The 23,911-nt window shown below is 37.2% G+C and overlaps 1 protein-coding gene across 1 annotated transcript; it reads right to left on the reverse strand.

Moving 5' to 3' along the window:
• Positions 1-9,243: 9,243 nt before the first annotated feature.
• tent5ba (terminal nucleotidyltransferase 5ba) lies at positions 9,244-14,911 on the reverse strand. The gene is made up of 2 exons (XM_046848126.1): positions 14,509-14,911; positions 9,244-10,863 (listed from the first exon to the last, which is right to left on the reverse strand). The coding sequence occupies exons 1-2, from the start codon at positions 14,662-14,664 to the stop codon at positions 9,844-9,846; spliced, it is 1,176 nt and encodes a 391-aa protein (XP_046704082.1). The 5' UTR covers positions 14,665-14,911; the 3' UTR covers positions 9,244-9,843.
• Positions 14,912-23,911: the final 9,000 nt, after the last annotated feature.

A 23,911-nucleotide genomic window follows, 5' to 3' on the forward strand; every position in this document is an offset into this window, starting at 1 on the left:
TTCCTGAAACACATTAAAAAAAACTGCCCTGTCCTAAAAGTCTAGTAGCCTTTAAAGAAGGCCATGAATCAAGGTAACAATAATATAGAAATGTATACCCATGTGATGGTAATAAAGGAATTCAAAAGTTATTTTGGCCATTACCTTCCACAATAATAATAATAATAATAATAATAATAATAATAATAATAATAATAATAATAAAACAATTTAACCCATGAGATAGTTGTATGGTATTTAGGTATTTGACATATGTAACAAATAAGGAAAAAGGAGTAAATCTATCAAAAGAAAAGATTCTAATTTTTTTTTTCTATATGCATTGGCTTCTAATTAAATAAGCTTCTGTTATATGAATATCTGGCTGCATTAACATCATCACCATGCTGATTTTCTCATCGCCTAAAAATGCAGGTTTGTAAACAGAAATCAATACACTTCCTTAGAGATTGCTCTGTAATATCCTGATAAACAAAGCTGCCTAGATTCCTGTTAAAGTGTATTACAGAATAATACATGAATATATTTAGACAGAAAGTTCAGCCTTGTGATTAGAGCAGCACATAACATTATGTATATTTTTGTAAGGTATGTAGGAGTGCACTTATGTATATGTAATGCATCCCATTAGGAACTGTATGTTTTTTCAACACTGATCATGGACTGATATTTCCACTTCCCAACAGCCTCTCTTGGAATTCAGGAAATGGGATTCCCATAGAACTCCCACTCCATGGTGTTTAGTGTGACCTGCTTCTTTGTTTCAGTAGTATGCTTATATGCTTTATACACATTTCAACTATGTTTGTTGCAAATAATTATAACTATTTGTTTATATTTATATAATATTTATATATATTAGTACAATTAAGGTCAAATTTCCAGGAAACATTTGTCCATGATTGGTGAGCTTTTTTCCTAAAATAAATATTGGCAAACATTTTCAATATTGGAATAAATCGCAGATCCAGTTCAAAGCAGTAAAGAGAAAAACAGTGAAAAACAAATTGAGGGAAAATGAGGATCAAATGGAGAGAAAAACAGGCTAAGTAGAAAAAGAGGCAAGATTAAGGAAACATAAGTGGAAAAAAAACTATTAAAAACACGAGAACAAACAAAAATAAGACTAACTTGGGAAAAGATAAAACAATCCATATTTGCATACAAATAAGTATTATACATGTTTTTGAATTGCAACCTTTGTGTAGAATTAAATGTCCACAAAAAGATTTTTAATTGCAAAATTGGGCGGATGTCGTTAAATTATTGTGCACTTTGAATTTTTTATATGGGTTAGTGGGTGGATATTTATAGAAGCTGAGCAATGCAAGTGTTCCTTGGGTGTGTTTATTTTGCTTCTCAGTGAGGAAAAACCTTCATTTCCAGAGAATCTATGAAGTCCTTGGCATAAGAGACATAAAGCATTAAGTCCAGACAATGGTACACTGTTTGAGCAGACAAGTGGGATGCTCTGAGAGATAATGGACCATAAGTTCTGCTTCTTCTTCTCTGGAAAAAGCCCACATCTGAGATTACATCCCCAACACATATTGCTGCACATCCTTTATTAGCCTTTGTGCACAAATTGGGCAACAAGCTGCGATAACATACAAAGCTAATTCTCCCAAAAGACATTAAACAAGGCATGTGTGGGGCACCTCTGTGGCCAAAGGCCTCACCTAAACATCTGGTCTTGGGCAGAACAGCTCACAGCTTTCATCTGACCTTGTACAGCATGGGGGATGAGAAATGGGTGGATCGTTAGATACTGTAAATACAGACAGACTGAAAGAGCTCTCTGTTTTCTGTCTCTCTCGCTGCCTCATCATCCTACATGTATGCCACGTCTGCAACAGAAAAGTAGCTCTTACTAAAGCTATTGGGGTTTTATACTGTATTTCTGGACTGGGAAAACAATGACACTAAAACTATGGTGAAAAGTTGCTATATTCTACCAGAAGTGATTTAAACCTATTCTTCCCATCCACCGTATCAGCAACAAAGCAGCATTTGATATGACCAATAAGGCTACAGTTCCTTAAATGAATCAAATCAATCAAAATTGCAATAAAAGAGAAGGCTGAGCATCTTCACCTCAAATAGAATTGGATCAATTATTATTCCAGAAACTGAAGCAATCATATTAATCAAATAAAATATCTTGATATTTAATCTACAATTTCTAGAGCTAAGTGATCAGTGCTAGAATTTATGAGTTGCTTTTTCATTCATGTCCTTACTTGCTGCATTTTACTGGATGCTTGCCCTTGGCCCCTGGCGGCCCATCTGCTTCCAAAGTGTTCTCTGTACACTCTGGCCTTCTGGGTTACCTAACACCAGCATGTGTTTGGTTTGTGAGTGCATAAGCTCAAAGGGGCACTGGTGCTTGGCCAAGCAGGCAGTGGCTCTGCCCCCCTCACTGGGTAAACTCCATCCTCCTTCTCGAACACTGCACCCATTCAGCTGCTCCACGTGCTGGAGATAAAGTTGGGATTGTTTGTCAGCGAGTGGCAATGCATGGAATGCAGAGCTCTGGTTCCCCTTTGAGAAATAGCATGGAAAAGAGAGACATTCTGCCTATCCGACTGTCTTTATCTCTTGCTGTTTTGCTCTGATTTTGTATTCTCCACTGTCTTTTATCTTTCATGTATACTTGTTTTGCATTTTTTTATGGTTCTGTTTTGTTCAGGATGATCCATTGCCCATGTCAGGTAATCCACAGAGACAGAAGTTGTGACTGAGTGAAATAACAGATGCCATTTCTGCCTGTGTGCTATTCTGGGCTCTCTGCAGCACTTCCCCAGTAGGTCCTCAACTCCTTTACATGAAGATTCCATATACACCACATAGTCTGTCCCACTGTCATTTCCCACTGCACTTCATCACTCCAAGTGACATCACCATGTATACACTTACCTCACATACTCTTTAGATCATAACTTGATGTTATTGCTTAACAACAATTATACTCCATACTCATGGAGTGAGGTAGATGTACAGAAAAAAAATAAAAATAAAAAAGATTGCCGCATGTGCTCACATATGTTTAGAGAGTGTGATTTTTGGTAGATGAGCTACTATAAATACCATTATGCGAATACTCATTCATTTGTTACTAGCAACTCCAACTCTCCTACACTGATGCACTGTGTACATAAATATTTAGATAAGGTTTTACAAATGATACTGTCAAGGCCAAGAGTTTTGCAATATTCTGAAGATGCAAGAAATTCCCCTTTTCTAATATTCACCAGGATATCAAGTAAATTGTCATTTGAAAAAATTGTTCAGGGTATATCCAACCTGAAGCTATTATCATCAGTAAAATATGATGGTTTGCCTGCTGTGTGACTGCAGGAAAGTTTAGCTTTTTGCTTCTCTGTGGTATCCTGAGTGAGTAACCTCTGTCTGGTCTGCTAAAACCCACTAAAAGACAGTTTTACAAATATTTAAATCTTTGCTGACCTTATTGACCTTTAGAAACAAAGCATAAGTATATATTGATATATAGTGTCACAAAAGTGAGTACACCCCTTACATTTCAGCAACCATTTTATTACATCTTTTAAGGGACAATACTATAGAAATTAAACTTGGATATATTTTAGAGTAGTCAGTGTGCAGCTTGTATAGCAGTACAGATTTACTGTCCTCTGAAAATAATGCAACATACAGCCATTAGTGTCTAAATAGCTAGCAAAAAAAAAAAGAAAAAGTGAGTGAGTGAACATGTCAAAACTGTGTTTTGTGTGAGCACCATTGTTATCTAGCACTGCCTTAATCCTCCTGAAGAGGCTTCCTTCAGGGATGACGGCCATGCAAACTGACTTGTTGCAGTGTGTGGTGTATAGTCTGAGCACTGACAAGTGGATCTTCCGCTTCTGCAACCTCTAAAGCAATGCTGGCAGCACTCATGCGTCGTTTTTTTTTAAGCACCTTCTGCACCTGACTCACAGCACAAGGACTTAACTTCTTTGATTGACCCTTGCGATGTTCTGATTGGAACCCGTCTTGGAAAACCTTTGTATGACCCTGGCCACTGTATTGTAAATCAGTTTTAGGGAGTTACTGACCTTCTTATAGCCTATGTCATCTTTGTGGGGAGTAAAAATTCTAATTCTCAAATCCTCAGAGTTATTTGCCATGAGGTGCCATGTTGAACAGCCAGTGATCAGTATGAGAGAATTGTACTCAAAGCACCAAATTGTAACTGCTCTAATACAAGATACATTAATTTGTATGGTTCTGTCAAGCAGACAAAAACATAAACATAATCAATAGGACATGTGACTTTGTGTGGTTAAACAATGTAAAGCTGAGATCATATAGAAAATCTATACTGCTATACAAGCTGCACATTGACTACTCTAAAATTTATCCATTAAAATTTTTGTAGTAAATGTTTTGTGGGTCTATTCTACACTGTTACCACAAAGCTGGAGGACACTCAATTGTACCGGACGTCTTTAGATGCACTTTAATAAAATTTTGCATTCACTTAAACTTTAAAACCTATTCCAGCTTTGTGCACAAAGTGAGCTCCTTGAAAATATGGTTTACATGCTTTGGAGAGAAAGATCATTAATGGCCTGCTATTAAGCTCTAATCTTATCCCTACTGAATACCTTTGGGATAAATTAAAACACTGACTGCACCCCAGGTCTCCTCACCTACACCAGTACCTGACTTTCATAATACTCTTTTGGCTGATTAACACGCTTCTTAAAGTGGCACACTCCAAAATCTAGTGGAACATCTTCTCAGGCAGTATTTTATATATATATATATATATATATATATATATATATATATATATATATATATATATATATATATTATAACTTTCAGTCTAACTGCAATGCTTTATCCAAGAATTAAAAAAGTAAAAAGATAATGAGCATTTTCCCTTGTGCTGAAATATCAAGCATCTCACATAATTAATACACAACATACATTGGAAAAGGGCCAGTATTAACACAAATTCACTGTGTTGAATGAAACATATCAAAACAGACTCATCAGGTAGTTTGAAATGTTGGCTGAACATGTTTGTATTGTCTTTAGAGTAAAAACAATTTAAACATGCATCACTGGTCATGTTTTGTACATGTACTGTGTGCACACATATTTATTAACACCTACAATAATTAAGCATAGATAATGGCAGTTTTTTAAAGCTAACCAGTGCTACACAATTCATTACCATGACAACCCAGTAAATTAACTAATAAATACAAATAATTTATTTGATTAAACTACTAACATAAACTTTAAGCAATTTGTTTATGCTAATGCCATTAGATGTCCTTTTTCGTTTTTATCACATGTAAAAGAAGACTGTGTCAAGAATGTGTCAAGAAGAAGAAGAAAACAACAAAGATAAAATGTATATTAAAATTAACTAAACCCCAATCCATACACAAAATAATATGTAAAAAAAAAAAAAGTACTTAAATGTATTTTATGGTTTCAGGCAGTCTTCTAAATGCATGCGTATATAATCAGTTAATTATCTTGAAACAAGACACCTTAAACCAGAGAATGAATAGCCAAGTGCACCTCCTCCATTTAAATGTGACAGCAGCTGTTTCTCTTTTGACCCTTAAATACACCTCCATGAAATTTTATAAGGTACAAAAATAGAACACAAAATGGTAGGTGACTAAGTGAAAGACTGCCAGAGTCGTTTCCTTTCGGAACTAGTGCTGTTTTCTTATGCGCTAATTTCATAGCCAAGTACTAACAGCAGTAATCAACTCTGAACCCTGACTTCACCTGTACCTTGCACAGCACATCTGGTATGGACAACATAAAGATTGGCAGCTGTTTTAATAATACATTAGTGTCTTGAGACATTAAGAATGTGGTGAACTAAGCATAGTTTTTGGGAATCTTGAAAATAATCTCATCAGGTTGTCTGGCCTGCTACTCAGGTAACTTCTACTGCCTTTTTCTCCAGCAGGTACTGCACTTCCTCAGTCAATCAGTCCTTGCACCTCTGTATACAGAACAACTGAACTGTTAATTAAAGTATGTGAACAGTGTGCTTGGTTGCCACAATGATCTGATATTTCAGACCTCCAAGAAATGAATTGCAGAGGGTTAAACCATTTCACAATTGATGTGAGGTTCTTGTAAATTGTTATTTGGCAGTTTTAACTTTGTTTGTTTTTCTTTCTATCTTTCCTGATCTGGACCTGCTTTCTGTTTTTGCATTCTGGTCTATTTCTGGTACCAATGTGGTGCATGCTGAATCCTACATAATTTCCCCTATGCCCAGTCTTTTAGAAAGGCAGTTCAACAAAAAGCAATACTGTATATGGTTCAGGGCTTCCAAATGTAGCCCACTTTTCCATATTTTTAGCCCATGTTTAAACTAAGTAGATACAGTCATACAATGCCTTTTGAATCTGTGTCTGTAAACCAATGATTTGCCTGCTGTTTTTACCAGCCACTTGTATGACATTTGAGTCAATCTCAATTGTGTAAATAGACCCATAGCTTTCCCATGCACATGGCTATGGCTCTCATTAAATCGGAGTGCTGTCATAAGAACACATTGAATCTACCATGTGGGATTTATCTCCTTGAGGACCAACGGCAAGTGCTAACACCACTAGCTCTTGCCACAGAGATTTGCGACGCAATGTTTCCTACCATTAGAGAGGCCAACCGCCTCTGTACTAGTGACACTGATTTTAGCCATATGGTTAACAAATTAGTCATTGTACCAATATGAATGTTCTCATACAAAGTCACAGATTCCACCCACTATCTAATAAATATAAGAGTTCCTTTATTAAAATAGTGCAGTGAGTAAAGGTTCAGTTACTTGCTTGGGCACATATACAACGAAATGTGTCAGGCATTTGATCCAATGCATTAGTTGGAGGATAAAGTTGTAATTTTGCCAAGGTGGTCTCTATGCTGTGTGTCACGTTCTGGGGTTACACTTAATGTTCCCCTTTTAGTGCTCTGTTGGTGGGCTATCAGCACTCTCCTGCAAGCTTAGAGAATAGGAGGCAGTCAGTGAAAGTGGAGTAGAATATGTCACTACATGTTAGACAGATGTCCTAAACACTACCAAGCTCTGTTCTTCACTATCAACTCTTTCTCTGTGTACCAACGTACAGTAGGAATATTGCTAGTACTCTCGACTACACAAGGCTGAGCCGGCTGAACCCTCTGTTATCAGCTGCTCATTCTTTGAATTGCATCACAGAAGAGCTTGCCTTTTTCTTTCCTTGTGGACCTTGTAGTCACATTGGTTGCCTGCATCACAGAGAAAAGGGGACAAAAGGACTAAATTAATTTACCATTAAAACTTCACTGTTTTCCTTCATTTGTAAAGTGCATTTGTATGAAAATGGATACAAATGTCAAAGTTTAACCCCTCTGCTGTGTTTGGATTGTATCTATTAGAATTTGTACTAAATATTAAAACATCGCAAATTTTCCAATTTGTATACTATTTTATAAATCTTATTTATATAGAAGACATTGCTATACAGTACATTGAGCTTAGCATAATAAGGGAAAATAAAACTGTGTTAACCAGGGGGCCCTTCACATACCTGTGGTCACACATGTGAACACTTGATAAGAAACATGTGTACACCTACTGATTCATGACAGTATTTCATGAGCTGCACGTGTCACACCAGTACGGTGCATAAAATCATGCAAATACAGGTAAAGCAACTTCAGGCAAAGCTCACATCAACCATCAGAGAGGGGAAAGAATTTGATTTCAGTCTTTTTCACCATGGCAGGATTGTTGGTGCTAGACAGGCTGGTTTGGGAACTGCTGATCTTCTGGAATTTTCAAGCACAATAGTACAGAAATGGCAGAGGCAGTGAGGCAGAAATGTGCACAGGCTCAAAACTGGACAACCTTCTGACCATGCACACAGATGGAAGATTTAGAATTCAGTACCAACAGCAGAAATCCATAGACTTTATATATATATATATATATTTAACTATTCTAAACATAAGTATACTTTAATATATTAACACCATTTACAGGATTCGTGATTTTTCTCATAGGACTATTCAACATTGATACACTCCTAGAGAGCAGTTTAAAGAGTCAGTCTTGTGCTTATATTAGGCATCTCTGTTTTTCGATGTAGATCTATCAAATGCAGAAATGTAAATGCAGGGATTCTAAATTATTCAGGCTGTTCTTTGTGCTTGACATTTAACTGCAAAATAAATTTGATTTATTCAACCAACTGCAAAAAAGCTCTGAAAAAAATCTAATTTAGGATTGAATACATTTTTGCTTGATTGCCACTTGATTTACTAGTATTAAATGCATTTGAAATAACTTTGAAATAATTGTTAATTTTGTTAATTCTGCTGAGTAATTGCAATGAACAAAAATTTTTTATCATAACCCTTAATCTGTGATTATTCGCAGTTAATATATTTATTTTATTATTTTTTTTTTATTATTATTAAACAGTAAGGCCAAACACAAGAATGTCTTTTATGTAAGTGACACAAAAGAATAAACAAGAGGCTGCAATGACAATAAATACTGCATTTTGTATAAACTTTAACAGGAGTCCATTCCAGACATCATGATTTTCATCATGAGTTTGCTAAACAGAGCTTACAAGTGTGAACGGAGTATGTATAAATGACCTGTATGTCTTCCACTAATATCTTGCTGGCAATAAGAATTGCACCTCGGCCCTTTAATGGAAATTAAAATGTGTTTCATATTATAGTTATTGTGAATCATAAATTGCATATTACAGGGCTATATTCCTGTAAGCTGGAAATTTTTTTTTACTCACCTTCTTACGTCAAAATATCACTCATGAGGTCTACCAATTTGCTAGCAAGATTTGCCAAAGCAATCACCTGCTATATTATCATCCTCAATTTAATTACCTTCTCAAAGAGTTGATGAACTTAGCAAACATAAGTATAGCATCAATTTACAGGAAAGTTGATTCTGATTCTACTGGGTAGATGAACAAAAAGGCTATTGTATCTAGCTTTAGTGTCAGACAAGAAAGAGGAGTCATTGTGCTTTAGAAAGGATCCTGTTTCATGTACCGGAACTGTAATGGAGCCATCATCTGAAGCATAGCACATATTCAGCCCATAACTTTCAGTTCAGTATACATTGGTTATCTGACTACAAAGTTACAGTTCATGTTGCATTTGTTGCAAAATGTGAAGTTGCTTTAGGTTAAAATTATGAACCATATCTGGGACACTTTAAGATGGATTTTGGTATTTCTTTTAATCACATGAAAATACATGCTTCTATCCCTGAAAATATAGGATACAGAAATAATGAGAGCACAAAAGTTCTCACCTTTTTGGACATGGATTATGTTTTAGGCACTTGGAATTGCTACAAACATTGCCTTCTTAAAAAAAATGCCTTTGGTCCTTTAACAGAAGGAAGCAGATTGATTGAACCACAGCCAGGCTAAAGTAAAAAAAAAAGTTTTGAACATTATCTCAAAAACGCAGCTTTTGTTTTATAGGCTAACAAAAAGTGCTGCAAGACATAATAATTGCTACATTTGAAAAAGACCAACTGTCCCATAATCCAGTCAGCAAAATGAATTGCAAGACAATATGCAAAAGGATTGGCTCATCTCAGACATACAGCAGTAAATTATCAGTCCACTTTACTATTTATACTGAAACATAATTTCAGGATGCCATTGCTTATAATCTCATTTTCATTGAGAAGAAAAAAAAACAAGAAGGGAATTTATTGTGCATCCATATCACTCCACCAGAGGTTGGGTGGGACAACTATCCCTTTCAAGGGCTTTTCTATGGTTTTCTCTTTTTTTCAAGTTCTTTGGGTCATTTACAGGGCAGCCAAGTCTGGTAGGAGTTAGTGCAGGGGTGAACCAGTGGCTGCACATGAGCTATGTAGTAGTTACTGAAGTTTATATCCCGTACATAAGGAGCGGGCTGATAGTAGCACGTGGTGACCGTGGTTATAGCATTCTGTTCGGCCAGCACCCGCAGTGCCAACATGGAGATAAGGTTCAATGTCTGCCGTCTTTCGTGGCCCATCAGGCATACAGTACTCTCGTTAACCACATGGTAGAGTGTGGTGAGGCAGCTGTAGCGCTTGTGCTCCATGCCCACAAAGTGGTTCTGCAGGTAGGCTTCCAGCTTTCTTTGCTGCTCTCCAATGTCTGGGAAGTCAATAAAGAACCGGGAGCACATATAGCGCTGAAGTGATTTAATCTCAGTCTCTGACTTTGGCTGGAAGCCCCGCACCAGGAGGTGGCAGTACTTCAAAAGGCCACCACCCCGGATCTCCTCTGGGCTGCGTGTAGCAATGATTTTATGATGAAGGTGACCTAGAGCTTCCTGGAAGTCTCCATACATGCTTTCCCCCAACACCGTGGGGTGGAAGCTCTCGGACATAGGCGTCTTGGAGCAGCGGTCAAAGAGCAGCAAGGAGTCCAGTCCAATCTGGAATGAGTCAACACTGAACTCAAACTGCCGCCTCAGCGAATCCACAAACTTGAGCTCCACGTTCTTCCCTGAGTTGTTGGACAGAGATATGAGACTCCAGCGGTCTGAGTCATTGCACACCTTCACCAATTTTTGCACATAGGCCTCCTTCAAAGTGAGTGCATTGATGCGCTCTTTGCTGACGCCCTTTGGCAAGAAGTCAAGCAGGCAGTCCAGAACCACATCTTTAACCAGATTGAATGCCTGGTCATCACACAGTGATATGCCAAAGATCAGGTCTAAATCCTTGTAGCCTAGTCCTGTGTCCTGATGCAGAATGTGACTGGCAGCAGAGCCGTTCAGTTTTACATCCCGCACAGTGATGCCTCGCTCCTCCAGCCGAGTTCGTACAACCTAGAAAGACAAAGACAACATTTAATATTCAGTGAATTTAGCTTTTAATTATTTGTCCATATATTTTTAACTTTGCCTGCAACTCTTGCTGATTGTGAGTTGTTGAATACCTTTGTAAAATGAAACGGAAATGCAAATACCCCCCACAGATTTAGATCATTATTTAAGTTTATCTTTGGTAAGAAAGCGAACATTTCTCAGAATTGTTTAAACATGCAATTTGAGTTTACTGATTTACTGATATGCTACAGTTTGTTCTCATCAATATCTGTGATATTGTAAAAAAAAAAAAAAAAAACCACAAAAACAGAATGACTGGGGAGTTTTGTAAATGTTGAAACACTTGGAGACACTATTTACAGAGTCATAGGTTAATGAGCTAAACCTGTGCATGACCTCGAGTGCAATTAAGGTCATCACATGTAGTCTGCATTCCCTCCCTCCACAATGAACACTGGGTCAGTGGTCATTCAATTCACACAAAATGCAACATATAAGTTCAACTACTATACATGCTATTTATATTTTGAAATATAGTATGGGCTTTATGTAGTGAGCTGAATTGTTAAATCATATACGCAGGTTTACCATGATTGTGGAACAGATTGAAGAGCAGCAAAGAAACTGTGACGGTGCACATATTTTACACTGGTATACACCCTGACCTCCAGCTGACTATACTGAATTGAAATAGCCTACTTGTAACTTGGGTGGTATTCCATGCAAAAGAAAAAAAGTCATAAAATCTACTACTGCAGGTTTGTCTGAAACAGACTTGCTAAAATAAGCCTGACAGTCACTCCATAGTACACAGTATGCTCCAATGACAAAATGCAGGTACAACATGTTCCCACTTATTCAAGCAAAACCGCAGTAATTGACTCTAGCAGTCTCGACAGTTGATTGCAGAAAAAGCAAAAAGTCTGTTAAAGACTGTAAAGAAAAAGCACCCTTTTGTCAAGCGCAGATTATATATTAGAACACATCATTTTAAGAAAAAAAATCCCTTGGGCATCAATAAAGCCATAGAAATGTTTTGGACAGAAATCTCTGAGTGACCAATTAAGAAAACCAAAAGCCTACTTAGTCAGTAGACTATGACTAAGAATCAAATAACATAATAATTCAAGAGGGCATTTTTAACAAGTACAAAAAAATATGACATGAGTCGAAGCCAAAGGCAAGCATTGAGAAGGAATTTCTAGTTTCACTTCAATTTGTGCTTAATACTTCAATCACAGCAATCACAAAATCTTCTCTGGAAATGTGTGAGGATCTCCACTGTCTTGAAATGACAGGGGAAGTGGTGTCATGGATGATTTACACACAATCTCTATCTAGCGAGACTATATGTATAATAATGCAATAAGCTTTAATATAGGTCATCATATTTACGACCTTAAATTTACTATGGTAATAATAACCTAAAAATATAATCTTTGCCTAGTTAAATGTACCTGCAAGTAAATAGTAGCTTTTATATCTTGGATCAATATCTAAGTATTACGAAAAGAATCGTGACATTATGTGGAATATCCAGTAGAAGTAATCTAGCTAAGCTAAGCTTCACAAGGTATGTTTTTAAAATGATATTGTTGCCACAGTAACCAAGCATAATTTAAGAATATTTCCTTTTGTGGGATGAAATATTATTGGAATTTTGCCAGGTCTGTTGAAATAGAGTTATTGTATACTTTGTGTGGAATACACCCTGCAGATAAAAATTGTGTGAACCTGTAATCACTGTCAAATAACAGTAGAATTAATCACATAAAAACAAATGCTAACTCCATCAGTCACATAATTACCCTGCTACTTATAATTATTAGGTCAATCTGGTTCTTTAGAGCGTACGTAGGTTGAAAGGTGTGTCTATGACTTTTTGCATATCTCTGGATTTATTACAACTTCTTGTTTACTCTGACATTCCAAAAAAGTTTGTTTATCGGTCTTTTTCTGTTGTTTGGGAATACAAATTATAGCATTTCTCTTTCTTCAGGCAAAAGTCAGTAGATGAAACATTACCCAACTTTATTATGAGTAAGGCTTTTTATAAAATATGCCCAAGGGGCCATACATTCCCATTAACTCTGCCAGAGCTATTACACACGCATGTCAAAGTGGCTTTTACATCTGACGATTTAAAAGCCTCTGCTCAAATAAACTTAAAAAAAAAATTAATTGAGCTAAAAATCTCTTTTTTATACCTTTACATTAGTATAATTAGGGAGTCAACACTAAAAGTATTAAATCCATAACAACATAATTACATAGTAATGTATATAACAAGGCTACACGTCAGTCAAATGTATTCAGACTATTACCTAAAAGCTGAAAGACTATTACCTGGAAGAATACACCTACACAGTTAAACAGTAAAATGTTTAGAACAGGGAGGCTAAGAAAGGTATCCAATGAAGAAAACATAGTAATTACTATTCAGTACTATCAGACAGTTAACCCTGATAGAATGCTTTTCTAACAGATTAACATTGACATACTTTCCACAGCATAAGAAAATGCACATTAATTGATTGTGCCCTAAGCATGGAAAAAGAAATGTGTGTGTGTGTGTGTGTGTGTGTGTGTGTGTGTGTGTGTGTGTGTGTGTGTGTGTGTGATAATAAGGTATTATTTTAAAAACTGAAAAACACATCAAACTTTAGGTTTCATGTTTCGTTTTCTCAGTTAAGGTGGAGCCAACAAGAACTAGTTATGTTTAAGCATGCACACATCATCTTCTGTGTTAAAAGCCATCTGGAATTAAAAATTTCAAGGCAAAGCTCAACTGACCTATACAAATATGGCAATAATATGAGAGTCTGCAATGGCTTCAAGTGGATGGTGCCTTTATGCAACACCACATAACTTGAACATCTGTTATATGATCCTATTTCAAATCAGTCTACTTGTCAGTCACTTTTATTAAGTGGCTAGGTTTTTAATATAAAAGAAATTTGATTATGATTCCAGACCCAGTATGGGCAACCAGACACATGTTTTTAGATCGATGGATGTTTTGCTTATACACATAAAATGCACAGCTTTCCTGGGATTCAAAAAGACTTTTACAAAATGCAGGATTCCCCTGACTGACAAAACTTTTTATGTGAGGGATTTGGGGAAATCATGCCAGAGTGCTGTCCCAAGGAGGCGGGGTGCGAGGGGGGAGAAGGCCAGCATTTAAAGGAACATCTGACTCATTCATATCGCAGTTTAATCAGCTCAGGAAGACTCAAGGGGCAAAGGCTGAAAGGGTTTGCTTATCCCATACTTTCTAAAGAAAACTTTCTTAAGACCTACACACTGCAAACACAGCCTATAACCGAAATTTCTGTGATATAAATTGGTGCTTTTTTTTTTGTTTTACTGTAGAAAATGAGGTCTCTGTAGAGGGTATGCAATATTAAATATCTGTTTTACAAAACCAATAATGTTTTTAATTGCCCTGAAAAAAAAGACATTACAATTAAAACGATTGGTAATTAGATTACAAGCACTTTACAAGGATTTCCCCTATGATAGGATATGTTGAAAAAAGAAAGAGAAAAAAGTCAAGAAGTAAAGTGAATAGAATAGAATAGAATAGAATAGAATAGAATAGAATAGAATAGAATAGAATAGAAGCCAAATGTTCTGTTTTACCTGAACGATCTGCCGCGGCCGAACAGAAAGTGTCGGAAAGTTTCCACGGCCGTGAATAGGAACCGATTCGCCAAGAATAGAGTCCAAACGTTGCACCTGTTCCCAAGACAAGACACAGAATCGCCGACTGTCCTCCAACGTGTCACCGACTGACATGGCGATGAGAGACAGGAGATCAATCGCAAAAAAAAATATGCTTCCTAAAAGATATTGGTCGCTGGATAGTATGCAGCACAAAACAGACAGCTTTCTAAACTGAAATCTAACAAATGTTTAACTTTGGTATTTTTTTTATGTCTAAATTGTGCTGGTTGCCTTTAAAAGTTTCGACGTCTTCAGGTCCTTTTACGGTTCGGTTTTACTTTACTGCGCACAATCTCTAATTCATAACTTCTCTGAAACGCTCTGCGCTCCGGCTCGATTATTTATACTCATCTCATTTACATAGAGTTGCTGATTGGACGATAGTTTATGAATAATTCATGAGGTTACGGAAAGCTTTTTAGGAGCGGTTTGGGGTACATGGACACGCCCCCAGCGCTAGAGGCGAGTTTAAAGCTTCAGAAAGAGACTTCACCACTGGAGTTACTGGAAGAATGTATGCGACGTTGTTGATTTTAAATACAGCTGAAATACTAGTATAATATGACTGGAAAAAAAACAGAACGATCCTCTAACCTATAATTTAATCCGAATTTCAATTCAAGTTTATTTCTAGACTTGTCTATTTTAAAATAGACATTACAGAATGTATATGATGTGAACAAACATATTTACATGTAAGTGAATTGTGTGTGTTTATCCGTGACAAGCAAACCTGGGGCGACTGTAGCAAGAAAAACTCCCTTAGATGGTATGAGGGAGAAACCTTGACAGAAACCAGACTCAAACGGAGAACCTGTACGCATTTGGGTGATTTTAGGAGTGTGATTATAAATCTTAAAAACAATACAAACAGTGAAGAGTGAGAAATATCATGAGCATCGGAGTGTGTGGTTATGAGTTCTGTCTTTTCTACAATCTAATAAAGGCAGTGGGAGTTGTGCTTCTAAACTTCTAAATTTGCTATATCTCAGTTCATTGTAGGACCCACACCAACTCCTTCATGCCAGAGCCATGTAGAATGTTATTTTTTAAAACAATTATTATGAGGTTTATGTTGTTTATATATACTGTATATATTCTGTGTGTATATATATATATATATATATATATATATATATATATATATATATATATATATATATATATATATATATATATTCACTATTCACTGCATGTCATACCCTGTATGTATGTGTATGTGACAAATAAAATTTGATTTGATATATATATATATATATATATATATATATATATATATATATATATATATATATATATATATATATATATATATATATATATACATACACACACACACACACACACACACACACACACACACACACACACAGTTTATGTATACATACATATACAGACACACACATACACACATTATATATAATAGAATCTATATTCTATACCCACATGTCATTTAAACTTATGTGCATTTCATTCTAAGGCCTTCAGTGGTGTCCTGCCAGAATAAATACACTAATACAATCAATATGATGAAATGACTATAGAAACCAATATTATACAGAAACAAAGTATAGCAGAGTGCTGCATCACTGACAAGTATGGAGTGAGAATGAATGTCATTACTAAAGCAATAAACCCAATTAACAATTGGGTTTCAACAAGTTTCTTTTCCATGCAGCCACAGCTGCACTGCATACAGCAGAAGCATCAAAATTAACCTCATAAAATTACCCCGGGTTTTCTGTGAATATATGTGCATTACAGTTTCCTCTGGATTTGAAATGAAGACAAACCTTTGGCAAATTCAGCTGGAAACAAAACACAACAGTATAAATAATTAAAAAAGAGTCTAAACAGCTGTTTTGAACTGTTTTGGCTGACCTTTCCTGATGATGTCCAGCTTTTCTTTAAAAGTCCATCTTTGAAAAAGTTGTACGTATATCAGCGACCAAATCAATTTCTTCTCTTTTGTCAGTTATTGTGATATGAAACACAGACATTAAATCCACATGAATATATTTGGGCTTGTGAAGTTTACTACAGATGTGTTTTGCAAACTCTGACTAGTTCTCACATCTGACATGGTGTGGACATGTTTTGACCATGAAAAAAAGAAGAAGAAAAAGAAGATTACAGCTTGAATTTAAAAGCTAAAACAACTAAAATGCAACTGTCTGGTTATTTGAGTTCAATGTTAAAGTTAAGTTTAAGCATAAAATTCAGCGTCTGTCTTAATAATAAAAAATAATAATTAACAACAATAAGAAAAATGTTGCCACATAAGTGTGTGGTCCAAATCTTGATAGTTAGTTGGAAAGGTCTTTACAGAGTTTGCAAAGTTTTACAGAGACTGATAAGCCATGAATAGAAAGACATGGCTTTTTCCACTCAAGATAAATTCTCAAGTGTATTTTCCATTATGAATTTATGTGCACTGATTTTTATTGTTTAGAGTTTTATTTTTATGTTCAACAGCACAACTGTTAAATTCGCATCAGCACAAAGAGCAAAAAGTTTGGCTTCCAAAGGATATAAGCCACATTTTGCATTAAGACAGCATGACTTTATACACAAGTGCATTATTTATGTTATGAAGTACATTGTCCTTTTTTTTCTTTTCAAATTTCACTGGAGAGTGTACATTTAGCCTTTATAACAAAAGCACTGTATAAAAAATGAGCATATACATATCACAGCATGCGTTTTTATTGCACAGGCTTTACAAGAGTATAAACTACAGATAACAGTCGGTTGACAGACTAATAACTAACCACTTACAAAAATTTGCAAACGCAAATTATAAAATGTGTTATTATTTAATGTCCTCAATAACCCAGCCATTAGGGAGGCACAAGCCAGTGCACTCTTAGTGCCGGTCCCAAGCCCGGGTAAATGGGGAGGGTTGCGTTAGGAAGGGCATCCAGCGTAAAACATGTGCCAAATCAAATATGCGGATCACAAATGAGAATTTCATACCGGATCGGTCGAGGCCCGGGTTAACAACGACCGCCACAGGTATCGTTAGCCGAGAGGGTACCGGTGGAAATTGGGCTACTGTTGGCCGAAGGAGGAGAAGGAGAGGAGGAAGGCGTCTACAGAGACGGCAGGGAAAGGAGCAGTGTAGGAGAGTGGAGGTTAGGGTTGGTACTTTAAATGTCGGTACTATGACGGGTAAAGGGAGAGATAGCTGATATGATGGAGAGGAGAAAGGTAGATATGCTGTGTGTTCAGGAGACCAAGTGGAAAGGGAGTAAGGCCAGGAACATTGGAGGTGGATTTAAACTGTTTTATCATGGTGTGGATGGAAAGAGAAATGGTGTAGGGGTGATTCTGAAGGAAGAGTACAGTAAGAGTGTAGTGGAGGTGAAGAGAGTTTCTGATAGGGTGATGATCGTGAAGGTGGAAGTTGAAGGATGATGATAAATGTCATCAGTGCCTATGCTCCACAAGTTGGCTGTGAGATGGAGGAGAAGGAAAGATTCTGGAGTGAATTAGATGAAGTGGTAGATGGTGTACCTAGGAAAGAACGGTTGGTGATTGGGGCGGACTTTAATGGGCATGTAGGTGAAGGGAACAGAGGTGACGAGGAGGTGATGGGTAGGTATGGTTTTAAGGAGAGGAATGTGGAAGGGCAGATGGTGGTAGATTTTGCTAAAAGGATGGAAATGGCAGTGGTGAACACTTATTTTAAGAAGAAGGAGGATCATAGGGTGACGATAAGAGTGGAGGAAGGTGCACACAGGTGGACTATGTGCTATGCAGGAGATGCAACCTGAAGGAGATTGGAGACTGTAAGGTGTTGGCAGGGGACAGTGTAGCTAGACAGCATCGGATGGTGGTCTGTAGGATGGTTTTGGAGGCGAAGAAGAAGAGGAGGAGAGTGAGGACTGAAAGAAGAATAAGATGGTGGAAACTGAAGGAGGAAGAGTGTAGTGTGAGGTTCAGGGAAGAGGTCAGAGAGAGGCTCAGTGGTGTTAAGGAGGTGTTGGATGATTGGGCAACTACTGCAGGAGTGATGAGGGAGGCAGCTAGAAAAGTACTTGGTGTGACATCTGGAAATAGAAAGGAAGACAAGGAGACGTGGTGGTGGAATGAGGAAGTGCAGGAGAGCATAAGGAGAAAGAGGTTGGCAAAACAGAAGTGGGATAGACAGAGTGATGAGAAAAGTAGGCAGGAGTACAAGGAGATGCGGCAGCAGGTTAAGAGGATGTGGCGAAAGCCAAGGAAAAGGCATATGAGGAGCTGTATGAGAGGTTGGACACTAAGGAAGGAGAAAAGGATTTATACAGATTGGCCAGGCAGAGGGACCGAGCTGGAAAGGATGTACTGCAAGTTAGAGCAGTAAAGGATGGAGAGGAAATGTGTTGACTAGTGAGGAGAGTGTGTTGAGAAGGTGGAGGGAGTATTTTGAGCAGCTGATGAATGAGGAAAATCAGAGAGAGAAGGTTGGATGATGTGGAGATGGTGAAGCAGGATGTAGATAGGATTAGTAAGGAGGAAGTGAGAGCAGCGATTAAGAGGATGAAGAGTGGAAAGTCGGTTGGACCAGATGACATACCGTAGAAGCGTGAGATGTTTAGGAGAGATGGCAGTGAGTTTTTGACCAGATTGTTTAACAGGATTTTGGAAGGTGAGAAGATGCCTGAGGAATGGAGAAGAGTGTGCTGGTACCGATCTTTAAGCATAAAGGAGATGTGCAGACCTGCAGTAACTACAGGGGAATTAAGTTGATCAGTCACACCATGAAGTTATGGGAAAGAGTAGTGGAAGCCAGGCTGAGAGAAGAGGTGACCATCTGTGAGCAACAGTATGGTTTCATGCCGAGGAAGAGCACCACAGATGCCTTATTTGCTTTGAGAATGTTGATGGAGAAGTATAGAGAAGGACAGAAGGAATTGCATTGTGTATTTGTGGATTTAGAGAAGGCCTACGACAGGGTGCCAAGAGAGGAGTTGTGGTATTGTATGAGGAAGTCAGGTGTGTCAGAGAAGTATGTGAGGGTGGTGCAGGACATGTATGAGGACAGTGTGACAGCAGTGAAGTGTGCAGTAGGTACGACAGACTGGTTTAGGGTGAAGGTTGGACTGCATCAAGGATCGGCCCTGAGCCCTTTCCTGTTTGCAGTGGTGATGGACAGGTTGACGGACGAGGTCAGACAGGAGTCTCCTGGACTATGATGTTTATGGATGATATTGTGATTTGTTGTGAGAGTAGGGAGCAGGTTGAGAAGAGCCTGGAGAGGTGGAGATATGCGCTGGAGAGAAGGGGAATGAAACTCAGTAGGAGTAAGACAGAATACATGTGTGTGAATGAGAGGGAGGGCAGTGGAGTGGTGCAGTTGCAGGGAGAAGAGCTGGAGAAGGTGGAGGAATTCAGGTACCTGGGGTCAACAGTGCAAAGTAATGGAGAGTGTGTTAGAGAAGTGAAGAAAAGAGTGCAGGCAGGGTGGAGTGGGTGGAGAAGAGTGACAGGAGTGATTTGTGATAGTAGGGTATCTGCAAAAATGAAAGGGAAAGTTTATAGGACTGTGGTGAGACCTGCGATGTTGTATGGATTAGAGACAGTGGCATTGAGTAAAAGACAGGAGATGGAGCTGGAGGTAGCAGAGCTGAAGATGTTGAGGTTTTCGTTGGGAGTGACGAGGATGGATACGATTAGAAATGAGTTTATTAGAGGGACAGCGCATGTAGGATGTTTTGGTGACAAGGTGAGGGAGGCGAGATTGAGATGGTTTGGACATGTGCAGAGGAGGGACATGAATTATATTGGTAGAAGAATGCTGAGGATGGAGCCACCAGGTAGGAGGAAAAGAGGAAGGCCAAGAAGGAGGTTCATGGATGTGGTGAGGGAAGACATGCAGGTAGTTGGTGTAAAAGAGGCAGATGTGGAGGACAGGGTGGTATGGAGACGGATGATCCGCTGTGGCGACCCCTAATGGGAGCAGCCGAAAGAAGAAGAAGAAGAAGATTTAATGTCCTCAATAAAGCTTAAAGCAGCTGTATGTCATGCATTGGCCTTTCCTTAATATAGTGGTTCTCACGGAAGTCCCAGTAATTTTTTTTTTTCAGAAGCTGATATGGATTATTTATAAAATGACTATAACTTTTTTTGTAATAACTCAGTAGTATGTTTAACTATAAATATTTACTTTATTGTTATATATAAAGTAAATATTCTTTAATTAGCTGTTTTATAGCTTTTTAATCTAGGGCAGATTAGTGTTAACCAATATGAGCATCTTTTGGATACCAGAAAGAAGCCGCCACCATCAGTGGCCTGTACAGCTGAAGATATGCAGCACCTTTTTCACAGATGTACATAAAAAACCCTGCCATGTGGCAAGCAGGCAGTGTGGGAGAAAAAAACAATGGCCTGAGCTGAACTAGAGTGCATTTAAGACCACAGAATAGACATATTTGGAATTTTTATAAATAAAGACTCTATAAAAAATAGTTCGAAACTGAACTGAGTGATTTTTTTAGAACTTAGTGCAAACTGTGGCATTTTACCTGTTAAAACTTTTCCTATTGGGCCAAAAAACAATTTTTATAAGTATGAATACTCATACACACTACCCAATAGATATTTTGATGTCAGAGAAACAACAAATTATGACTATTAACGCTACCATTTCAAAAAGCTTTTATATGTTGAAAGAAGTGATCGTTTGATGTATTTTTTGCACTTTACTATAATTACTCAAGTGGATTTGACAAGTGGTGCTACAAGAACTTGTCACAGAACTAAAGTGAAGAAATGTGTGAAGATTTTATATCATGGTGCAAAAAAAAGTGGATACTGTAATAAATTAATACTCATTTATACATTCAGTTCTTATTCATAGTGACAGTGAATAAACAGAGCTGGATATAATGAGAGTGCTCTGCATCAAACTCATCTAGGAGCAGCATTTCAAACTGAGGAGGAGGTCAGTGTGTTTTGCATAATGAATCAGGACAGACCATTAGTTTGTGGTTGAAATCATTTTTACCAGTTATGACAACGCAATGACTCAGGAATACATTTCTTTCGTGAGAGTGGAATAACTCAGTAAGACGTCTGTTGTATGTGAATACTTTAGTGCAGATGCTAATTAATTTGTGGCACACCCAACTGTGTGGCTTACATTGTACATTTCGGTTTGAACTTAAACTTTTTTTTTAGATTTAGTTTTATAATAAAATACTGTAAAACATTTAATATTTCATACCAGCAGCATACACAGAAGCCTTCATTGTCTCAATAACTCATAAGTAGCTTTTGTGGGAATGCACAGATATGAAAGATTAGTTTCAGTTTTAGAGGACTTATGTCACTGTAATTAACTACTAATTTATTCTGGATAATTTTAACTGGTATTTACAGTAAGCAATAATAAAGTAATAGATTGCTAATTCATTAAAGTAAAAAGGTATATAACTTCTGAAGCTACTAGCTTGTACTAGTTAAGTAATTAGTAATGGGTTATCATGTGCTTGCAGACCATAATTCCAAGTGAAGGACACTACAATCTTTTGGGCATTACCATCATTAACTCTGAAGGAAGGACATGGTAACACTTCTGTTAATTATAAGCATTTGTATATTTATGACACATATAAAGATTTACAATAGAGGGAAAAGTAAAAAAGAACCCCGGTGAATATTGGGTCTGTTGACCTCTGCCCTTTAAGCACATCATTTCTTGTTCATATTATTCAAGGATTAACAAAATTATATTGTATATAGTTGCTTCTTGTTCATAGTAAACTACCTACATTTTTTTTTACTGAATATTTACCCAATATTTCCTAGTAGTTATTATTAGTGACTTGGGGGTTAATGTGCCATTCATTTAATCATAATTAGCCCCTGTGAGTAATTGAACACTACAGTACTTTGTTACAAGTTATTGTCATGGGTTTTTTGTTAACTAAGAATGCATTATGCAAACACTATACAGATTGTATATTTGATGGAAAATACAAACAATTTAGCAGGATAAGAATTTCCTGGATCCCTGCAGGTTTTTTTATTCCAAGCAGTAGACATTGACATACTATGTTATAAAAATAAACTTATTTACACTTTATGTGCAGTGTTGCACTCATGACCTAAGAATCAGAATAGTTTACAGCAATGTAGAGAACAAAAATATGATTCTCTTTGATTTACTGAGCTCCCAGTCGGGGGGCTTCACATCAGGGCATATGAAATAGGGCTGTTCAAAACAAGAAATATTACTTTTAAACTATTTATTGCTTCTCGCTTTTGAGGAAAAATAGCTCACCATAGAGTGGGAATAATCTCATTATTATAAGAGAGCCCTGGTGTGAACAGCAGTATTGTGTACAAGGGAAACTGTGTGCAGCTTATTTTAGGAGTTAAGATTTGCTGTGCTTTGTGCAGATATTGTGATTTCTGTGGAAGTGATGATTAAAATATTTTTGTTGTATTCTGTTTCGAAAAAGACAGGAATCATTGCACTGTGGGGTCCATCAAGCTTGTTTTTTCCCCCCTACACATTAATGTGTGCTTTGACTCTCTAAAGTTGTTCTCTAAAGCAACACAGTTTATGTCTCTGGTCTTTCTTATAGTTCATAAAACTGACTATTGTGTCATCCAATTTTTTATTTACATTTATATCTGTAAATAATTATTTAGAAACAAGTAGAGCTTAATATGAGTAAACCTTAAAGTTAACTAACATGGCTTAAAGGTTTCTATGGCAACAACATTGTTTGGATGACGTCAGTGGAGCAGGATTTTCCTTTCTGAATTGTATACAGACAGTATACTTGTTCTGCTTAGCATTTGATAAGATGCAGGAACTCTTATTTGCCATCTGACTCTAACAGCTCAATCTCCTGAACAGACTTATGTAAACTGAGCCCTACCTGTGACGCAAATACGCAAAGTCCTCGCTACCTGTTAACTGAGAAGCCTTATAGTGGCAGGCAAACAATGGAAACTAGACATCTCCTTTGCTCCAATGCTCCAGGACCAGACAACTAGATTTTTTTATAGATAGATTTCACAGAGTGATCCTATATACCAGAGAGTGGGATATCTAATTTCTTACTCTTCACAGTATACACAAACCTAAATATAAAATGTATATAAAAGTACACAAAGGAACTGGCTAGCCCTAAAAAAATTCACTCTAAAAAACAGAGGGGTTATACTATTCTCTCTTTCTTACCCTTTCTTTTTTTTCCTCTCTCTCTCTCTGTTTGTTTTTGCCCTGTGTCACAGAAAACAGGGTGCGTCAGGCAGGCCATATTATGTACTTATCATTACAGCTAGATGTGACGTATGACTGGAAGCTTGAAAAAAAGCA

Source organism: Silurus meridionalis, chromosome 4, assembly GCF_014805685.1.
Source record: "Silurus meridionalis isolate SWU-2019-XX chromosome 4, ASM1480568v1, whole genome shotgun sequence".
NCBI lineage: Eukaryota > Metazoa > Chordata > Actinopteri > Siluriformes > Siluridae > Silurus > Silurus meridionalis.